Source organism: Mycothermus thermophilus, assembly GCF_041956435.1.
Source record: "Mycothermus thermophilus strain CBS 625.91 unplaced genomic scaffold VTJ04scaffold_4, whole genome shotgun sequence".
NCBI lineage: Eukaryota > Fungi > Ascomycota > Sordariomycetes > Sordariales > Chaetomiaceae > Mycothermus > Mycothermus thermophilus.
The window spans coordinates 231,281-249,270 of record NW_027191430.1 but is presented as its reverse complement, the minus strand read 5'-3'; the positions used below and the strand labels follow the sequence as shown (position 1 = coordinate 249,270).

Genomic DNA, 17,990 nt, shown 5'->3' with positions numbered 1-17,990 from the left:
GCTCTCCTGGAGCTCTACTGTCACGGGGAGAGAGAGGGAGGAACGAGGAACGAGGACACGGGCTCGTGGAAGGACGAGCGATGGAGTTTTCATAACTGAGCTCCCCAGCCCACGATCCAAGCAGGGAGCAGCCAGCTGTCGTCTCGTTATCCACCCGGCATATTCCAGCTCAGCTCGATACTGGGCCACTCGTTGCTCGACCAGCCAGGTGTAGCAGGTCATAGCGATCCGCGTCGTCACAATCTGGGGAAGGATCTGCATGTCTCACTGGTAGTACTCCGTACCGCAGTTTTCTCGGTGACTGGATGTCAATGGATTCCTGGTCCCGTTGCTGCGCAACTAGTGAGTAGTGGAACAGACGGCGCTTAAGGCTGATGATGGTGACCATTCAGATTTGATAACGTTGCGGAAGCCTGCAGGGCTTGTACTGTAATGTGAGAACAGCATCAATGCCATTCCGAGCCAGGGCTAAGATCTAACACTGTTAGAATACAAGTCGACTCTTGGATGAATGCGTTGGCGATGACCCCTGGTCTCAGCTCCATACCCACACCGAGAACGGCGAGAAATTAAAGAATGGTTGTCCAGCAAAAGAAGACTGGAATCCAGTGACAGAGTTATTTGTCCCACGAAGAAGCTCAGCACTGCTTTCATTGGGGGCGCGCGCCGGCCGAGATAGCCGCCATTACTGCGGACTAAGGATTAGTTCACGACCAGCTGTGGTTGATTACATTACCTAAGTTGCCAGAACTACGGTAGTGTATGGTATGGAGTGCAGGATCTGGCGGTCTCTCAAGAGCGCGTTGGCGTCCAGGGATATGCGCGTGGACCGGGTTCGGCTGCGGGCGGCGAGCTGCGGCCCGCTTGTTAAGGTTAGCAATTGTCGGGCTCGATGCGAGCTGGTTTGTCGATCACCATCACCACCCGAGAGCCCCGACGCCCTTGACTCCACCGGCAACCTGGAAAGTCTTGTGAATTACAGAGCAGATATTGGCTAGGGAGGGTTGGCGCGGGATCTTCCTTCACCGTCCCCTGCTGCGGTCGGCAGGTTGTCTCACCGCAGTGGATGGTGCATTGGGTTTTTCGCTCTTCGCGCTGCACAAACTCCAGCTGAGGACCAGAACTGAACTCCGACCTAGCTAAGGTTCAAGCTCTGATAGGCCTGAATCCTTCGGCCCATGGACCCCAGATATGCGCATTGCGAGAATCTTTCTTGACTGGATCAAAAAAATAGGCTCGAACTCGAAGCTCTCATTCTAACGAGAAATGATCGGCAAAAACACTTGTACTGCAGACCCGCTGCTGCGCAATCACGATGCTGTACGCCGAGGCATAGCATGGGACAAGTGGCACGCCGGGATAAATGGAGAAGGTCTAAGGGCAGGATGAGGAGCACAAAGAGAAGCTGAGATATGGCGCTTCAAGTTTGAGAGCCATTGCTCGTCCTCGTCCTGCCCTGAGAAGCTGGGTTTCAATCTGTTGACCAGATCTCAAGATGGAGCATTCCGAGAGGCGCGGGACTACCAACACTGGCTCTTACGGAGTCACGGCGACATCCGAGAAGCGTATGGATCATGACCAAGACTTCTTCTCGACACACGTTCCCTCTCGACCTGTTACTTCTGCCGACGCCGAGCCATCTTCGCGGCCAGCCACCGCCCAACGCAGGCCTCGCAAGATTGTCCTCTGCTTCGACGGCACGGGCAACAAATTCCATGGAGATGACAGCGACAGCAATATCCTTAAGATCTATCGCATGCTCGACCGGACAGCCAGTGACCAGTGTGAGTTCTAGTAGGGGTCCTCCTTTTGACCGAGTGACAGATGCTAATAATACCGATTAGATCACTACTATCAACGTAGGTGTGATCAATGAGACTGCGTTGTGCGCACGATGAGACTAACCTCACGGACACAGCCGGCATTGGAACCTATGTCGTGTCAAATGATCTCACTCGCACCGGCCTCAAGGCTCGCATCAAGTCCTGGTACACCAAGGCCAAGGACTCGGCCATTGGGTCATCTTTCGACCAGCACGTCGTGGGTGGCTACCGGTTCTTGATGCGCTTCTACGACCCAGGTGACGAGATCTACATCTTTGGCTTCTCGCGCGGTGCGTACATCGCCCGCTTCCTCGCGGAAATGCTCGATTACGTCGGTCTCTTATCCCACGGCAACGAAGAAATGGTCATCTTTGCGTGGAAGGCGTTCGCCAGCTGGCAGAGCCGTCGGGCTAGCAAATCGCCCAAGGAGATCAAGAAGAAGCAGGAAATGTATACCTTCATGAAAGGCTTTCGGGAAACCTTTTCCCGGCCCGTGCGACGCATCCGGTTCCTTGGCCTGTTCGACACCGTGAACAGCGTTCCGAGGTTTGAGACGGCGTGGATGGAGCGCAGCAAGTTCCCGTACACGGCTAGAACCTCGGCCAAGGTGATCCGGCACGCGGTGAGCATCGACGAGAGACGTGCCAAGTTCCGCCAGGACCTCATCTACCAAAGCGATCGCACCAAGGGCAGCAAGAAGCGCAAAGCCGGCAACGGCGCCACACCGGAGAAGCCAGATCATGTCCCCGAGGGAGGCCAACGGTACCGCAAACGCGGCAGTTTGACGCCAGCCCACTTCCACGCGGAGGACTCCCAAACCCCTCGCGGCCGTCACCAAACTCTTGAGGTCCCGGCAGAAGAAGGACGGTTTCGGGCCCGCTCCCACTCCCGCTCCAGGCGGTCTCTCCGCTCACACCAAGCCGCGGAGATCGAGCCAGAAGACGACGCCCTTTCCATAGCGTCTGCAGCTCCGCACCCACACGACGAAGACGCCTCGGTCGGTTCTGTTGCCGATTCCGATGAGAGTGATCAGGATATCGACGAAGTCTGGTTTGCCGGCGGACATGCAGATATTGGTGGCGGGTGGGAGCTTGAGCCGGGCGACCGCAAGCCGGCGAGCCATGTCCCGCTTGTGTGGATGGTCCATGAAGCGATGAAAGCGGGGCTGAAGTTTGACATGGACAAGGTTCGGGAAACGGGTTGCGCAGAAGCCCTCAACGAGGAGGATGATGAGGTGAGTAATGATAGAGGATATGGGTGTCCGGAGCATCCCGAGTGTTTAGTTGAGGGAGGTTCAGTATCAGCTAACAATACGCAAGGGCAAGTTGGCCGAGGAAACGACTGCGGCACCTGGAGATCAAGCGGTGCCAGTCCCCAACATCTTCGTCCGGAGCTCAACGACCAGCTCACCGATCCTGCTCCAGTCAGGAGAAAGCTCTCAAGAGGCGTCTGCAACGAAGGTTGACAACGAAAACGGCACGGAAAGTCACCAGACCTTCAAGGAGATGATGCACAAAGCTTGCACGGCGCGCATACATGACTCGCTCGAGTTTGGCGGAGGTCTCCCGCCAACGTCGGTCCTGGCTTGGAAGATTATGGAGTACGTCAGCCCCTCTACTTCCCTCGACAACGTCTCACCATGATGGCTAACACCACCACAGATACCTCCCCTTCCGCCGCATGGACCTGCGACCCGACAACTCCTGGAAGCCCATCCGCTGGCCTCTCCCACGGGGCGAGGTTCGCGACATGCCGCGCGACGCACGTATACATGGCAGCGTCATCCGGCGGCTGCGTGGCGACCCATCCTACCGACCAGGGAACCTGATTGTTGGAGGTGGGGGCCGGGGCGTCCGAGTCGCCCCGCGCGAAATGGGCATCGGCGAGTGGGTGTGTATTGAGCATGAAGGATGTCCGATCAGGGAGATATGGATGAGGAAGGATGCTGTGGAAGAGATGAGGAAAGGGGAGTGAGGGGCTCGCGAGCCGGGAGCGGCAGAGCAGGGGGGATGCAGAGTTGGAAACAGAATTCACCAGATGAGATTTGGAGAAGCGAGTTAAAGTTCCCTTCAGTCGCCTTTTTGTCTCAGTTGTCGTCGGTCGATCGACTTGTAAGACACCGACGGTGTGCGCACTGGTTCAGGAGTAGGTGTGCTGACAAACAATTAACCTAATCGGGAGAAAAGAAAACAAACTTCAACGTTTCACCTGACTCACAGCGAGGTCGATTTTCCGAGTTCCATGGTGATCAGATTGGGGAAAAGCAGTTTTGAGATAATACCGATATTTATTCCAAAGTCAATGTATCGGTAGAGAATGGAGAGCTGGGTGGAGCAAATCTACCCGCTTAACAATATCTACATGAGAAAAGAAATTTGAGGCAGCAAGGAGGTCTAGAAGAAAAAGAACACACTGCTATCCATCCATCTGCCCAACTCCCAAGTGTCAAGCTCCGAGTTTATGCCAAAATCCTCTGGAAATGTCCCAAAACCTGACGCCATCGGAAGCGGAAAGTGATGGATGCAAAACATACCACCTATCTACGCTCGAGTCCCCCAGGGTTTTTGACACTGCTTTTGTTTCAACAAACTCCAAACTCACAAATGCCGCCCACATCATCACTACCCAATCTCCACGACCCCTTCAGCACTTCACGACCTCGCCAACGGACTCCGTACATTCCCCACCCCGACGTTATTATTCCCACCCAGCGGCGTATACCGCCCCGACATCTCCGCTAGACTCCCTCGCGAGGAACTCCTCGTGGAGCTCCGCGCCCAGAAGCTCGCCGCGCTGCTCGAAGGCGGCATGGGCCAGGAGATCAGCAAGGGCGAAACAGCACTACTTCCGCTGCTGCTCGTCGTCATCGACGTCATCGTCGTCGCGGTCGTCACAGTGCTGTTGATAGAGTCCTGGCTTGCGCGGCGGTTGGGCAAGGTGGGTGGCGGGGTCCGTGGGGTTGGCAGGTCCAAGGAGGGCGGGGGCGCGATGGCGGGAGGAGCGCCGGGAAAGGGACGGATGGTCACCCGGTGGAGGTCCTGGTTGTTGTTGGTGATGCTTCCGCCAGTGGAGGAACGGCTGAGAGGGTATGGTGGAGGAGGAGGTGCGTCGGGGCGTTCGCGGGGCAGGGCGGAGCGGGAGGGGGTTGTGACGGTGATTGCTGAGGCTGCGGCTATTGTGCCTGCTCCTGCTGCCGCTGGGTGTGCGGATGATTCCATGGTGCCGTAGCCCGAGGCCGAGGGATTGCTCTTTTCTTCGAGCAGAGCATCACCGTAGCTGCCGTCGGTGAAGAGCAAATCCTCCCCCATTGAGGAACGCTTTTTTTCAGCAGCTGTGTAGGGAGCAATCTTGAACGGGGTGTACTTGATGAGGAAGGACTGGACTCGGTGAGTCCGACGATACTTGTACAGTAGCAAAACGATGAGAATAATGAGGATGAGGAAGCCAGCTAAAGCACGAGTCAGCTCCAGAGCACTGTTGATAAGTTGGGCGAAGTGTTAGACATACCAATGAAACCGCCAGCGACAGCCCCAGGATTGGTTGAGCTCCCGGTACCAGAACCGTCGTCCAGTCCATCTCTCCCCCGTGCCCCCGGCGCAAGGCCGCTCCAGTCTGTGGATGAGAAAGCGTCACCGTTAATCACAACGGTCGGAGTCGGTTCTGTCGGTGAGCTGGTGGGAGTGGTATCCTGGCCACGCTCTCTTCCAGTGTCATGGTTGGTGGACGGCTGAGACTGGGTCTGATCTGGTCCTTGGACTGCTGGAGCTTTCTCATCTGTTCCGGGGACCGTGGCAGCAGGATTGTTGCCGCTGTTACCGTTCCCCTGGGTATCCCCAGCACCTGGACTCGCGGCCGCAGGGTTCGACACCACAGGCGTCGAATCTCCAGACCCCGGAGTTGGATTTGGGACAGGCGTTGGACTCTGAACAGGCGGGGGATTTTGAACATTGGTCTTCGGACCTTGCGGTGGAGGGACTTGAGGAGCTGGGGGATTCTTTGGGGTCGGCGTTGGCGCTGGTTGTTGCTGGGCCGTCGGCGTCGGGGGGTTGTTGCCTCTGTCAGCACCCGGCCCCCGGCCATTGTCGTTGCCACGACCTTTGTCATCGTCACGGCCGTTGTCGTTGCTTCTCCCGCGACCTTGGTCGTCATCATCATCGTCGTCCTGCCCACGGCCTCGATCATTTCCTTGCCCCGGCCACGGCCCAGGAAGGTTCCACCATCCCTGACGAGCCTCCAAGACGTTGCCGGTTCTCATGCCCCTCTTCAAGGGGCTGCTCCTTGATTTGACTGACGAAGGAGCCATTCCGAACTCTCAAGTGCGCGGGGATATGATAAAAAGTATCATGAGTAAAAAAACAATGCTATGGACTCTTGATCAAGCAGGGGGATATCTTTCGACTCAGATATGAGGATCACAAGCCAGGCGTGTGGTGTTTGGTCAAAGAATGAATAGGCTGCCTGCGCACAGAAATGCCACTGGCACTGCCGTCCAACGCCGTGAGTGATTAGGAATGAAGAGAAAAGAGGAACGTCAGTGTTGTGAGAATGGTCTTCGTCCAAGTCAAAGGAGTGGCACTTGGACGCGCTTGATGGCCCGAGTCAACGAGCGACTGAGAAAGACGCGCCGGCGTGGTCTGAGTCTGAAGGCAAGTCCACGCACATCATGGACATCAGGAAGAGCACAAGTGAACAATGTGAAGGATGCCTTGCGGAATCGCCCATCACGTTGGCCTCACCGTCCGCAGCCTGCACTCTCGAGGGGGCTCCGATTGTGGCGTCACATCATTTCAGCCCCATCCCTCCTCGCCGCGTATTCTGACTGGAGTTTGATGAAAGAGGGGCTTGAGAATGACTGACGGTGAGCAGAGCTGCAGAAGCATGCAGCAGCGCTTGTTGCGTTTGGGGAAAGCTTGTCGTCTGTTCCTGACGAAGCTCCCAAATCAAGCATGGCGCCAGGCGCTGGATGCAGGGGATGCATTCCTGAGCTTGGCCTGAGCTCGACAACTTCAACGCCCAAACAACAGCTTGAAGACTCGAGTGAAAAGCCAAGCTCTGCTCTCTCCACCCGCAACGGCCGCTCCATTGCAAACAAAGTTTCAGTTGAACGGCTGGTCGGCTCTGCTAGTGTATAGAGTAATTAGGACTATCATGAATACTTACAGGAAGCAACGTAGCCGTTCAACTGGTTACGGTCATCCATTGTTGATCCGATAGCACACAACGAGCAATGCCCGGAGAATACTCCGTACTGTACATCCTGTATGTTCGATGATCATCACCGCCTCGCCCGATGTTGCTTTTTGTGCCTTCGTGGGTTTGGGACTCGTCGCCCAACAGCCACACGTCCATGTTCTTGTCTGATGCCGGGGTTGACTGACCCTCAGCTCAGCGCTCCACATTCCCCACGTCTGTCTGTGCAGCAATCCTTCAACACGTGAGCACAAGGCCTTGACATGACTTTCTCCAGGGACGCGAAACCCACGACAACTCAACTTCTGGAAGCTGCGTCGATCATGAACCAGTGTCTGGATGCTGATCCTCAGGCTCCCCCGCGTTCTTGGTCAGAGGTTCCACAACTTTATCAGGTGGATAGCACTGGAGAAGCCCATCTTCCGAGTTGGTGCGGGAATTATTTCGCGTGTGGGTAGGTAGGGAGTCTAGAACATGGGGCTGGAGTATCCAACGACGTCTTCAGAGTGTTCCAACAACATGCTCCAGTTGGATGTTGACTGGGCATTCCATCCATCGCTTCAGTGCCTTGAGGCAACTGGATCAAGCATACTCAGGTAACCTCGCCCTTACTGTATGGCGAGGTGATCGTCACATGGCATACTCCGTTGAGACACTGAGTGGATTGTTTGTCCAGTTGTCCTGTCCCTGAGAGTAAATAGCTGGAGCCAATAGACAGGTATTTCCATGCAAAACAACATGGCTGGCCTGACAATCGCGAGAAACTCAGTTGCGGTTGTTAAACGGTAATTCTCAAATCACATCTTCATGGCGTGTGCTTGGGATCTCTGGCACAAACGACAAATCCATGGATGATCCCATTAACCAGCGCACCTCAGATAGCCTCTCCCGGCTTGTTAGGGAAGTCTCAATGTTGTGGATTTGGCGACACCTCACTTCCACATCGCCTCTGGACTTAGACAGCTGAGCATACCACTTCTGGTGGTTGCTGGAATGGGCACCTACTTAGGGAAACTTCAGACTGCTAGCTCTGGATGATGACAAGGTCGTGTGCACGGAGTAACCAGCTAATGGTTATTGCGGAGTGTTCAAAAGCATGCCATTCGACGATAAGGTTGCTGCGGGTGCAAAGTACCGACATAACAAGCAAGGCTCTTTGAACCTGGAAATTGGAGAGACTCTATGAGTGTCATTAGGTTGCGAGTTAACCACTCGAAAATCAAGAATCGGGTCTTGGAGTCCTTGCTTGAGATGTGGCAGACGTTCAACGACTTGGTTCCCTAGCTTCATAGATTTATTGGCCGAAGCACATGACGGGATATGTGACTGTCGCAAGTGACGTCCCAGATTTGGGGGAGTGAGAAGAGTGTTTGCTGAGCGGAGGTGTGACTCTCTCGCTGTGTTAATACATGGAATACTTGGGATTGATGCTCATGAGGGGCCAGGCCCTCAGCAAAGATAGACTCTTAATGGACAGCCACCGAGGCAGTGAGGAAATATATATGACGGAGGAAACATAACATAGCATATAGAACGCTTGCTATATCAGTGATATGTATTGACTGGCATATCATGGGTTGAAACACCCTTTTTCAAGAGACTGAACGATTCGCCCGCTCCTCAGTTGTCTTTTATTTCCTGTATCAACGAGCGAATGACCGTCCAGTCGCCTTCATCAAACCCGTGAATAGCACTTCAATGACAACAGCTGCTCCATTGCCCTGACAGGCCAAAGTCTGGGAAGGCGTTACACATCGGAAACACTATTTAGGGTGCACTGATTAGTCGTATCACCAGCAGATTCGAAATTTGGTTTCCTCAGAAGACAATTGCCAACCTTGCGGTCCCCGCAACGGAATAGAAACTCGTCATCCGCAGATAGCGATGCAGGCAGAGAGGGATGATAAGGTTGTGCCAATTAAGGATCGTCACTGAAACAACGGTTGATGACAATCTGCATGAGATAGCACACCATGGTTTGTCTTTAACAACTTCGTCACCACAACCAAGACTCAAGACGTAAACTTTTAGACACAGTTCCGCCTTTATCTTGGTTGAGATATTCCGCAAATTTGCAATCACCTCAAAGAAGACATCAGCGATCTTGCTGTACAACATTTGTCCATGTCTCTTATTTAGACGGAGACTTCATCATGGGATATTCTCCGATCTATCCTCAGACTAATGTTGGGCATGAACTTGCGTTCACGGTCTCACGATTCCCAGAACTCAGCGTGGGAGTACGATCACTTCCAGAAGTGTGTGCTTCATTTTGAGTAACATGATGAGACTCCGTTGCCAGAAGGCAACTGGGAAATTGGTATTAAGTACTGCAGACGCTGAACAACTAGGCATCCATGACCATACGCGTAGACAATGACAAAGGTATCAGTCTTCGAGATCTCAATCAGGGAGAGGAGTAAAGTTCAATTCCTAGGCACAACGTCCAAGCCTCGGTTCTTGACCACGGCAAGAAATTTACGCGGCCTCGGGTCGATCAAATGCGCAACGCTTTACGGAGCAATGCTAATGAGGCCAGAGCTTGAGGTCCGATGGCAGTTTCTTGTCTCAAAGTGTTTTACCCCTTTAACGGGTTAGGTAAGTAACTCGCACAGATACCCGGGTGGACGCTTGTCCGCTCAGGATGTTGGTATTACGGAGTACAGAGCAGTCGATCCATGAAGCGCGACAAAACACACTTTATTCCTGTCAGGCTCCTTAACTACTTTACATACCTGACCCGTTTCCCCCTTTTCGTTTCTCGTCGACAGCGAAAACACAAATGCTCATCCCCTATCAAACGTTTTGGTAGTGTCATTCAAGCCAGTGAAATAAACCAAGACAAGACATTGCTTCAACTGTTCCAGATACACCACCTTCATACCATCAAGTGTAATCACAAGACATTGATGAGGTGAAGTGAAGTGAACATCCAAGTCATCTCGCAAGCTCTTCACTAAGAAGGGATGGCGCACTAGTTCTCGGTCCAGCCCGGCGAACTCCATCTAGCCGTTCACACTAGCTTCACAGAAACTTAGCTTTCCCTCGAAAGTTCCTCTTGGTGGCGGACCGGATGGTGTTCCGGAGGTCTTAACCTAAGGTAGCGTAAAAGGAAAGGGCCGGCCCGGTGCTGTGGAGCAGGATCCAGACCCTGGGCCAACCCCCACGCCACTCATCCGCCAAGAAGGAAGAAACAGAAAGGATCGGCGTTCTTTGGGCTAGACTAAACTCAGGTTAGCCTTACGACGGGGAACCTTCAGGCTCTTCCGGTTTCAATGACTGGCCGTTGACCCATGCGATTGGAATTGCTTCCTGATGCCAAGATGCAGGAAAGACACCGAGGCTGTGGAACCCCATTCACCTCCTCGCTGCTCACCTGGAACCAACAAGACAAATGCCGCGAGAGATGGACGGAAGAAACACGGCGATACTACTGTTTGTGAAGCAAAGTTTTCCATTCCTGTGTTTGCGTGCTACGCTATGTAGTAGTCGTTGCCAACGACATTCTCGTCTCATCAATGCCGTGCGTTCCAGATCCAGATTCAACCAGAAACGACAGAACTGCTATGTACATGACGACGAGACCTTGGAGATCTGATCAAGACCAACAAACAAGCAGAGGGAGCAGAAGGAGCCCAGAACCTTACCCTGCAGTAGTCTACCCAGCAGAACTACGGAGTACGCCCCGGACTATGAACCCAGACATCGAGGGAAAAGCAATACCAGTTGTCGAACCCCGCGCTTTGCTTCGTAACCAGTGAGGTGAATGCGTACGAGATGGTGGCAACCATGGGATACCTCCCTGCGTTTTGGGGAAGACGCCAACAAGAATTCTATCACCCGCTTCATATTCGCCCGTACAGGAAGGTAGTTTCGCAGTGTTGGACTCCGGCGCACAAGAGATGATTTGTTGGGCATAACTCTCTACCTATGGATGATTATGATTCACATTTACGCAGTGGTCCTTGCGCTTGTCAAGCGGAATTACACGCTTCCCGGCGTCAGATCCACGGTTTTGTGTCTCAAACCAGCCCTGAGGGTGGAACACACGGAAGATCCGGAAGCCTTCACTTTCGAGCTAACACAAAGCCAAGGCCCTCTCATCAGAAAGCAATGAGAGTTTTCAACCAAACGGGTCAGAAGGCCAGGACCCCGGGTTGCTTCTTCACTACCGATTGGGCGCCCCGCCCACTCGGTCCTGGGACGCCGAGCGCTAGTGTAGTGTACCCATTGTTCTGGGTCATATGAGAAAAGGAGTGCCCTGGCATCAGATTGCCAGGGGACTCTCCATCGAGAACCTTGACCACGAGACCGAGAACCAAGGCAAGACCTTCTGGAGGCAAGACGTGGCGTCTGCAGAAAGCCCATCAAAGCTTGACCGGGAGCCATCCGGGGCGTGCAAAAGAAAAGGTCTTCAAGCTCCTTCTGGCAAACCCGCATGGTACGTATTGTGTGATCGTGCAGCTGGACCTCACTTTTGACTTATTGGGGCATTTCCACCAACTCTGGCCCCTGAAGAAGCCACCTCCCTCCCACGCCTGGTAACGGCATCATAGGGGAGAGACACGGGGAACCTACACTAGGTCCCGTCCGAGATAAACTTTCGGCAACTAGTTATTAAGAGCGACTCCTCCTCCTCCTCCTCCCGTTTCATGCCGTTAGGTCTTCTATCCACAAGCTCAGACATCTTCCCCATTCTCACGACCTCGAGCCAGCGACATCAGGACGCGGGGACGCCGACTTAACGACCCCTCCCTCCAGACCCCGACCTGGTGCGATCGACAAAGACGAGACCTACAGCGGGACCACGACAACCATGAGCTCTCCGACAACCACCGCCGCGGCGGCGGCGGCGGCGGCGACATCAACCGCTGCGAAAGCCATAGATCCGAAGCGGGCGGCGGAGAGCAACTTGGCATGGATCATGACCGTGATCACCATTTTCTTCGTTCTCTCCCTCATCTTCGTGGGCATGCGCATGTATTGCCGTATCGTCCTCGTCAGGTCATTCGGCAGGGACGATGTAGCCATGGTGCTCTGCTCGGTAAGACTTTCAGACCACCTATGGTTTGTTGGGGCAGGACGGCTGACATATTGCAGCTATGTACGACCGCAGCATACGCCATTTTCTGCTACTGGGCGACGCTCGGTCTGGGGAAACATAACGACACCATCCCGAGGGAGAACCAAATCAAATACTCGCGCGCTGGCACCGTAAATTCCATCGTTCAAGCCGGATTTGCGATCGGCTTCCTGAAAATTTCGATCGGCTTCAACCTGCTCCGTTTGAGCCCGGCGAAGTGGTACAAGTGGAGCCTGTGGACGGTCATCTTCTTTGTCGTTGGCGTCACCTTCCACGTCATGTTCGTGTTCCTGTTCCAGTGCAGGCCGCTGGCGGGCGCCTGGGACAAGTCCATCAAGGCCGAATGCATGCCGATCAACGTCTTCCTGGGCAATGCCTTGTCCAACACCGCCTTCAACATCTTTACCGACGTCTTCTTCGCGACCATCCCGATTCCCATTATCTGGCAGCTCAAGATGAAGCGCAAGGTGAAGATGTACCTGGTGGGCATTCTGAGCTTGGGATATGTGTAGGTTTCATCCCATCCCATCCCCCCCCCCCCCCCCCCCCACCGCCGATCAAGACCAGACGCTGATCATGAACAGTGCCGTCGTCATGGGTGCCCTCAAGGCCGTTTGGCAGATTGCCTTCAGCTGGGACAAGGACAAGACCTTTACCCAGGGTGTCCAGTTCTGGGGATTGTACGTCACCTTCCGCATTCGCACTCTCTTCACTGCCCAGAGCTTGTGCTGACTGACACTTGTGCGCAGCCTTCAACTCACCACTGGTACCATGGCCGCCTGCGCCGCCACCCTCAAGCCGCTTTTCAACCGCGTGCTCAAGCTCGGCTCGGAACAGTACTACGGCACTCCGGGGCGGTACTACGCGAGTCGGGGCACGAAGCTCACCGACCATCACGGTGCGGGCACCAAAGCGGGAACGCGCCGCGGCGACCACGTCGAGCTCGAGAGCGCTGTGCGCACGTCGGAGGAGGAAGGCAAGCCCGTCGCCCACGGACCGGGCGAGAATTACAGCACCGCGACCAGCTTCTACAAGCACGGCTCGCCGACGGCGTCGGGCAGCGAGGAGATGATCCTCGGGTCGCAGGGGAATAACGGCGGCATGCTATCGCCGCACTCCATGCCGAACGATGATGGAAGGGGGATTATATGCACCACCGAGGTGCGCGTCAGCGTGAAGGATAAATAAACTTGATACTTGCTCAGCAAAGGAAAAAGAGTTGGAGTTGATCGAGCAGATGAGGGAGAAACGGTGTTTGGGGACTTCGTTTCGTGATGCATCCATCCATTCAAGCGATGGCGTTGTTGGTGGGAAAAAGTCGGACTTGTTCGTTTCTTGGGCATATACATCTTTGGTCTTATGTTTTCTCTCTCATGTTCTTTTAGACTTTCGCATTCGCATACCACTAGACACATTGGTTCGTTCTACGAGATACCCTTTGGGTAGTTGAAATAAACTTCGCATTTACTGGGTTATTCCTTGGAGTTCTGGCGGTTTGGACTCCTCTTTGGCGTCGGGAACCGTCCGCCCGAGCGCGCGCCGGCAGGTGGACACCATTGACGGACCGGACTACGCCAAAAACAAGTGAAGTCCAAAGCGCGCCGTATGGCGGTGTCAGCTCACCGCCACCCCTTCTAACAGTTACACAATACGCTACTTTACCTGCCGGGTTTGTTGAAGAATCCGCGGGGCGGTGATCAGCGTTTCTTGTTTTCCCCCGCTGCCTCACGGATGGAGGTTAGCGCTGGCTTAGGGGAATTTCCGGATTTTCGACGGCGTGTCTCGGCGCATGGTTGGCGTGTTGCTTTTTTTCACGACATTGCATCCGCGAATCTACCACGATGCAATGCAGCTGTGGGACCCAGTCCCGCGGTTCTGGGACTTGGGGTTGCGACTTGTATGCAAGATATCGGGCGTCACTTTTGGATGAGTGACATTCCGTCTTCCGTATGCCCGTCCAGCGTGCAAAGAATCAAGTACTGTGTGGCAACAACTACATATACTAGCAGCTGATTGTCAGAATTTGTCTTTTCAGGAGAGAGAGACACTTGCTGTGAAGTACGGAGTAGTCCAGTGCCCCTCATGGCAATTTGCCCATGATTATCCTTGCTGAGGCATCCTCATCACTGGACACTACACCGTATACTAGGCATCGGTCTTCGTATCTAACTTCCCTTGTTGGGTTTCTCTTGACATCGGTCCCGGGGCAGTGGATGCTTGCCCTCCATGACACCAGAACTTGTTCGCAGCGGGAATGGCGTCCTGCACGTCGTCGAGAAGGGTGTGCGGGGGATGATGTTGGGGGCTAGTGTAAGCCTGGCAGATTGTGAGCGGGTCAGGCAATGCTGACCGACACTCCGGGCGTTTTCCTTGCCCCGACACGCCGGACACAAGGAACTCCCGGACGGACCCGGACGAGCTTCCAAGCCCAAAGGTGGAGAGAGAGAGACCAGGCCGACACCTGACTTGTTTCCTTTGAGTTCGTGATCATGTTGTTGGTGTGGAATCCATTACTTTCTCAAGACTCTGTCTGATCTACTGCAGGGAGGAGTGTCTACACGACTTCGTACTTGGGATGTCAGGAATCGGACAGAGTCGTCTGTGCAGAAAAGAGTAAACATCCAAGCCGATGTTGGCAGACGACCAACACGTCAACGCTTCTCTGACTGACAAGACGTCGCAATGTGAGGCCTGAAAATAGCTTCAACACTTCCCCAATCCTGGGCTGAACCGAGGTACCGGGAATGCCGTGCTCAGTGAGACATGCTACTACACTAGGTTGGCGGAGTTTGTTTGGGTCGTGCGCCTGTCAATCACGATTTTACTTCGCTCCCAGGGCCTGGCAGCTATGACAAGCACCATGACCAGGGGGCTGTTATCATGACCCAGGACGCCGGTGCTCCTTCACTTTGCCCAATCGAAGACAGCAACCCGTGAGATCCAGCAGCCTGTGATCGGCAGTCGACCTTGCAGACACGTGGGTTAGAACCAGGAAAGAACCTCAAGAGAAGACTACCGCGTAACTATGGCTGGCGGAAGGAGATGGAAGTTTTGCTATCCCACCCATCATCTAGAGTGATTCATATCGTTGGAGGATGAAGCTTTCTAAGTCCTCCCGTACTCTGTAGCGTAGAGCCTCTTGAGGATGGGCTGAAAGAGTGGTTATTGTTGTTGACCGCAAACCTTCTCAAGACGTTCCACGAACCCATGTTTTCCCTTTCTGGTCGTCCCGCACCCAAAGCCCACAATGGAACCAACCGGATGCAACCAGGCTGCAGAATCCAGCATGAGCCTTGCGGGGACAGCCGAAGTTGAAGGAGTGAACAGAGACAGGGACGGCAGATGGGGGTCCCTGTCCCACGAACACGCCACCCTCGCCGGGGGTCCTGGAAAAATTCAACCAACGACAAGATCCAAGATGCAGTGTTATCTTGAAGAGGAAAGCAGTCATGGACACCGCCTCGAGAAAGGGCAGCACCGAGTCATGATGTGATGCTGGTGACGAAGTTTGAGTAAGTAAGTGGTTCTTTCTCGTCCCCCTGTCCGGTCTTTGCCACATTCGAAGTTCCCCAGATACCAAGGACCAATGACCGAGTCCCGGCAACCAACAGCTGCATTGCGAAATGCCGGGCCTATGTATGAATGCAGCAACTATGCGTGGATATGTCCTACACTGCACTATGCCCACACAAACAGGCGCAGCACCCCGGAAGTCCGCCTCCCTCGAATTTGCTATGCTTGTCCTTGGCAAATTTTTTTGCGCACAAGTCCGCCTGGCCCTCCATCACCACCACCTCACGTCTTGGCCAACTTCCTGTTCCTGATGAGCACCCCATCAACAAGACCAGGATTCGCCAAATCTCCACCCTCAGTCAATGCTACCTCACCAAGCAAGTCACCTTGCAATGATCAGCAACCCGTCGGGTTGCTGCTCTCCCCCGTCCCCACGTGGCCTTCGCCATTGAGATGTCCGGGATGTTGGGATGTTCTGCAAAATCACACCCCAGGAGGCCCAACACCGTCTCTCCTTGGTTTCTCACCTTGCGTCAATAGCGCCATCCCCATCTCCATCCTCACGCTAGTACGCCTGGCCTACCCCTCACACCTGGTGGCGGGTTGACAGCAGCAGCAGCAGCTTGTCCCGGTCAGGGCCATCATCGCCGGCATCACGTCTATAAAGCCTCTGGCTGCTGCCCTTGGGTTGCATCCAGTCTCTACTCATCACCATCTCAACGCGAGGACCTTGACCTGCCAACCCAGCTCCTCACGAGAGACCGGATCATCATCGACCATCTCGACACAATGGCTCCCACGCTCAAAGTTGTCGGCAGCCTTCTGGCTGCTGCCAGCACCGTCTCTGCCGGCTTCTCGTTGCCCACATTCCTCTACAGGGATGTCGTCGTCGTCGGCGGTGGTGCTGGCGGTGTCTATTCCACCGTCCGCCTGAAGGAGGACTATGGCAAGAGCGTCGTGCTCATTGAGAAAGCTGGCCGTCTTGTGAGTAACCCAACCCGACTTTTGCGTTTTGCTCAGCGGCAACTGACTTTTTGATCAGGGCGGCCATGTGTCGACATACGATGACGCCTCCACCGGCAAGTCATTCGACTTCGGTGTGCAATCCTTCAACGACTACGGTCCTGCTGCCGCCTTCTTCGAGCGCATGGGCGTTGCCACTGCCGGCCCGGCTCCTCGCCTCACTCTCAACACCCAGTTCGCCGATTTCACCAACGGTGCGCCCGTCAACTGGACGGCTCCCACCCCGGCCGAGGTGTCTGAGGCCCTGGCCAAGTACCTCAACATCACCGCCCCTTGGGAGAGCTACATGCTTCCCGGCTGGTGGGACTTCCCTGCGCCCAACAACATCCCTGAGGACCTGCTGCTTCCTTTCAGGGAGTTCGTCGCCAAGCATGGTCTCGAAAACGCCGTCAACCGCGTCTTCCAGATCACCGGCATGGGCTCTGGCGACATGATGAACCAGCTCACCATCTACGTCATTGCCGCCTTCGGCCAGCACATGATGCGCGGCATGCTCGGCCTCGAGGGCAGCGTCTACCCGGCCTCTCGCCGCAACATTGAGATCTATGAGAAGGCCCAGACGCGTCTCGGCAACGACGTGCTCTACAACACTGTCGTCACCGGTGCCCTCCGCACCTCGCTCGGCCACGTCATCACGGCCAAGGATAACACGGGCAAGAAATACGTCATCGCCTGCGATAAGCTGCTCATGGCCATCCAGCCCACTCCGGACAACATGGACCCCTTCGGCCTCGACCTCTACGAGCAGAACATCCTGAGCAAGGCTAAGTGGACCGTCGTCCACGCCGGTCTCGTCTCGCACCCGGCTCTGCCCATCAACGGCTCCATCGTCAACATGCCCATTGCCGCCTCTCCCAACAACTACACTACTCTCCCCGTCCCCAACTACAATGTCCGCTTCGACTACTTCGGCCAGGACCTTTTCCGCGTCATGCTCGTCGGCGACATGAACTTCGGCACCACCCAGGCGCAGAACATGGTGCGCGACATCATCAACAAGCTGGCCAGCACCGGCGTCATCAGCGCCACCGGCTCCAACCCGGGCGCCGACGTGCAGTTCCGCGCCTGGGCCAACCACGGCCCCTGCCACCTGCACGTCACGGAGCAGGAGCTGCGCAACGGCTACGTGCAGAAGCTCTACTCGCTCCAGGGCCGCCGCGGCACCTGGTGGACTGGCGCTGCTTTCGCGGTCCACTTCCAGGCTCTGGTCTGGGCTTTCAGCGACACCGTTCTGCAGCGCATGTTCCCGTAAAAAGTTTGTGATGGGTTAGATCGGGGGTGGGGGGAGAGTCATGGGGTGAGGGGATGATGGTTGGGAAGTAGATACTAGAATACTCTGTACATACTCTAATACTAAT

At 54.9% G+C, this 17,990-nt stretch overlaps 4 protein-coding genes across 4 annotated transcripts; 3 read left to right on the top strand and 1 right to left on the bottom strand.

The window, feature by feature from the left end:
• Positions 1 to 1,495: 1,495 nt before the first annotated feature.
• VTJ04DRAFT_5781 (uncharacterized protein) lies at positions 1,496 to 3,797 on the top strand (the record flags this gene model as incomplete). The annotated part of the gene is made up of 5 exons (XM_069363933.1): positions 1,496 to 1,784; positions 1,845 to 1,859; positions 1,919 to 3,057; positions 3,143 to 3,423; positions 3,485 to 3,797. 5 exons carry the CDS (start codon positions 1,496 to 1,498, stop codon positions 3,795 to 3,797), a joined length of 2,037 nt encoding a protein of 678 aa, XP_069217810.1.
• A 677-nt stretch (positions 3,798 to 4,474) lies between these two features.
• On the bottom strand, positions 4,475 to 6,126 carry VTJ04DRAFT_5780 (uncharacterized protein; the record flags this gene model as incomplete). Its single annotated transcript, XM_069363932.1, has 2 exons — positions 4,475 to 5,271; positions 5,331 to 6,126. The coding sequence occupies 2 exons, from the start codon at positions 6,124 to 6,126 to the stop codon at positions 4,475 to 4,477; spliced, it is 1,593 nt and encodes a 530-aa protein (XP_069217809.1).
• Positions 6,127 to 11,829: 5,703 nt separating this feature from the next.
• On the top strand, positions 11,830 to 13,284 carry VTJ04DRAFT_5779 (uncharacterized protein; the record flags this gene model as incomplete). Its single annotated transcript, XM_069363930.1, has 4 exons — positions 11,830 to 12,057; positions 12,114 to 12,604; positions 12,681 to 12,776; positions 12,846 to 13,284. 4 exons carry the CDS (start codon positions 11,830 to 11,832, stop codon positions 13,282 to 13,284), a joined length of 1,254 nt encoding a protein of 417 aa, XP_069217808.1.
• A 3,114-nt stretch (positions 13,285 to 16,398) lies between these two features.
• On the top strand, positions 16,399 to 17,884 carry VTJ04DRAFT_5778 (uncharacterized protein; the record flags this gene model as incomplete). The annotated part of the gene is made up of 2 exons (XM_069363929.1): positions 16,399 to 16,593; positions 16,652 to 17,884. The coding sequence occupies 2 exons, from the start codon at positions 16,399 to 16,401 to the stop codon at positions 17,882 to 17,884; spliced, it is 1,428 nt and encodes a 475-aa protein (XP_069217807.1).
• Positions 17,885 to 17,990: the final 106 nt, after the last annotated feature.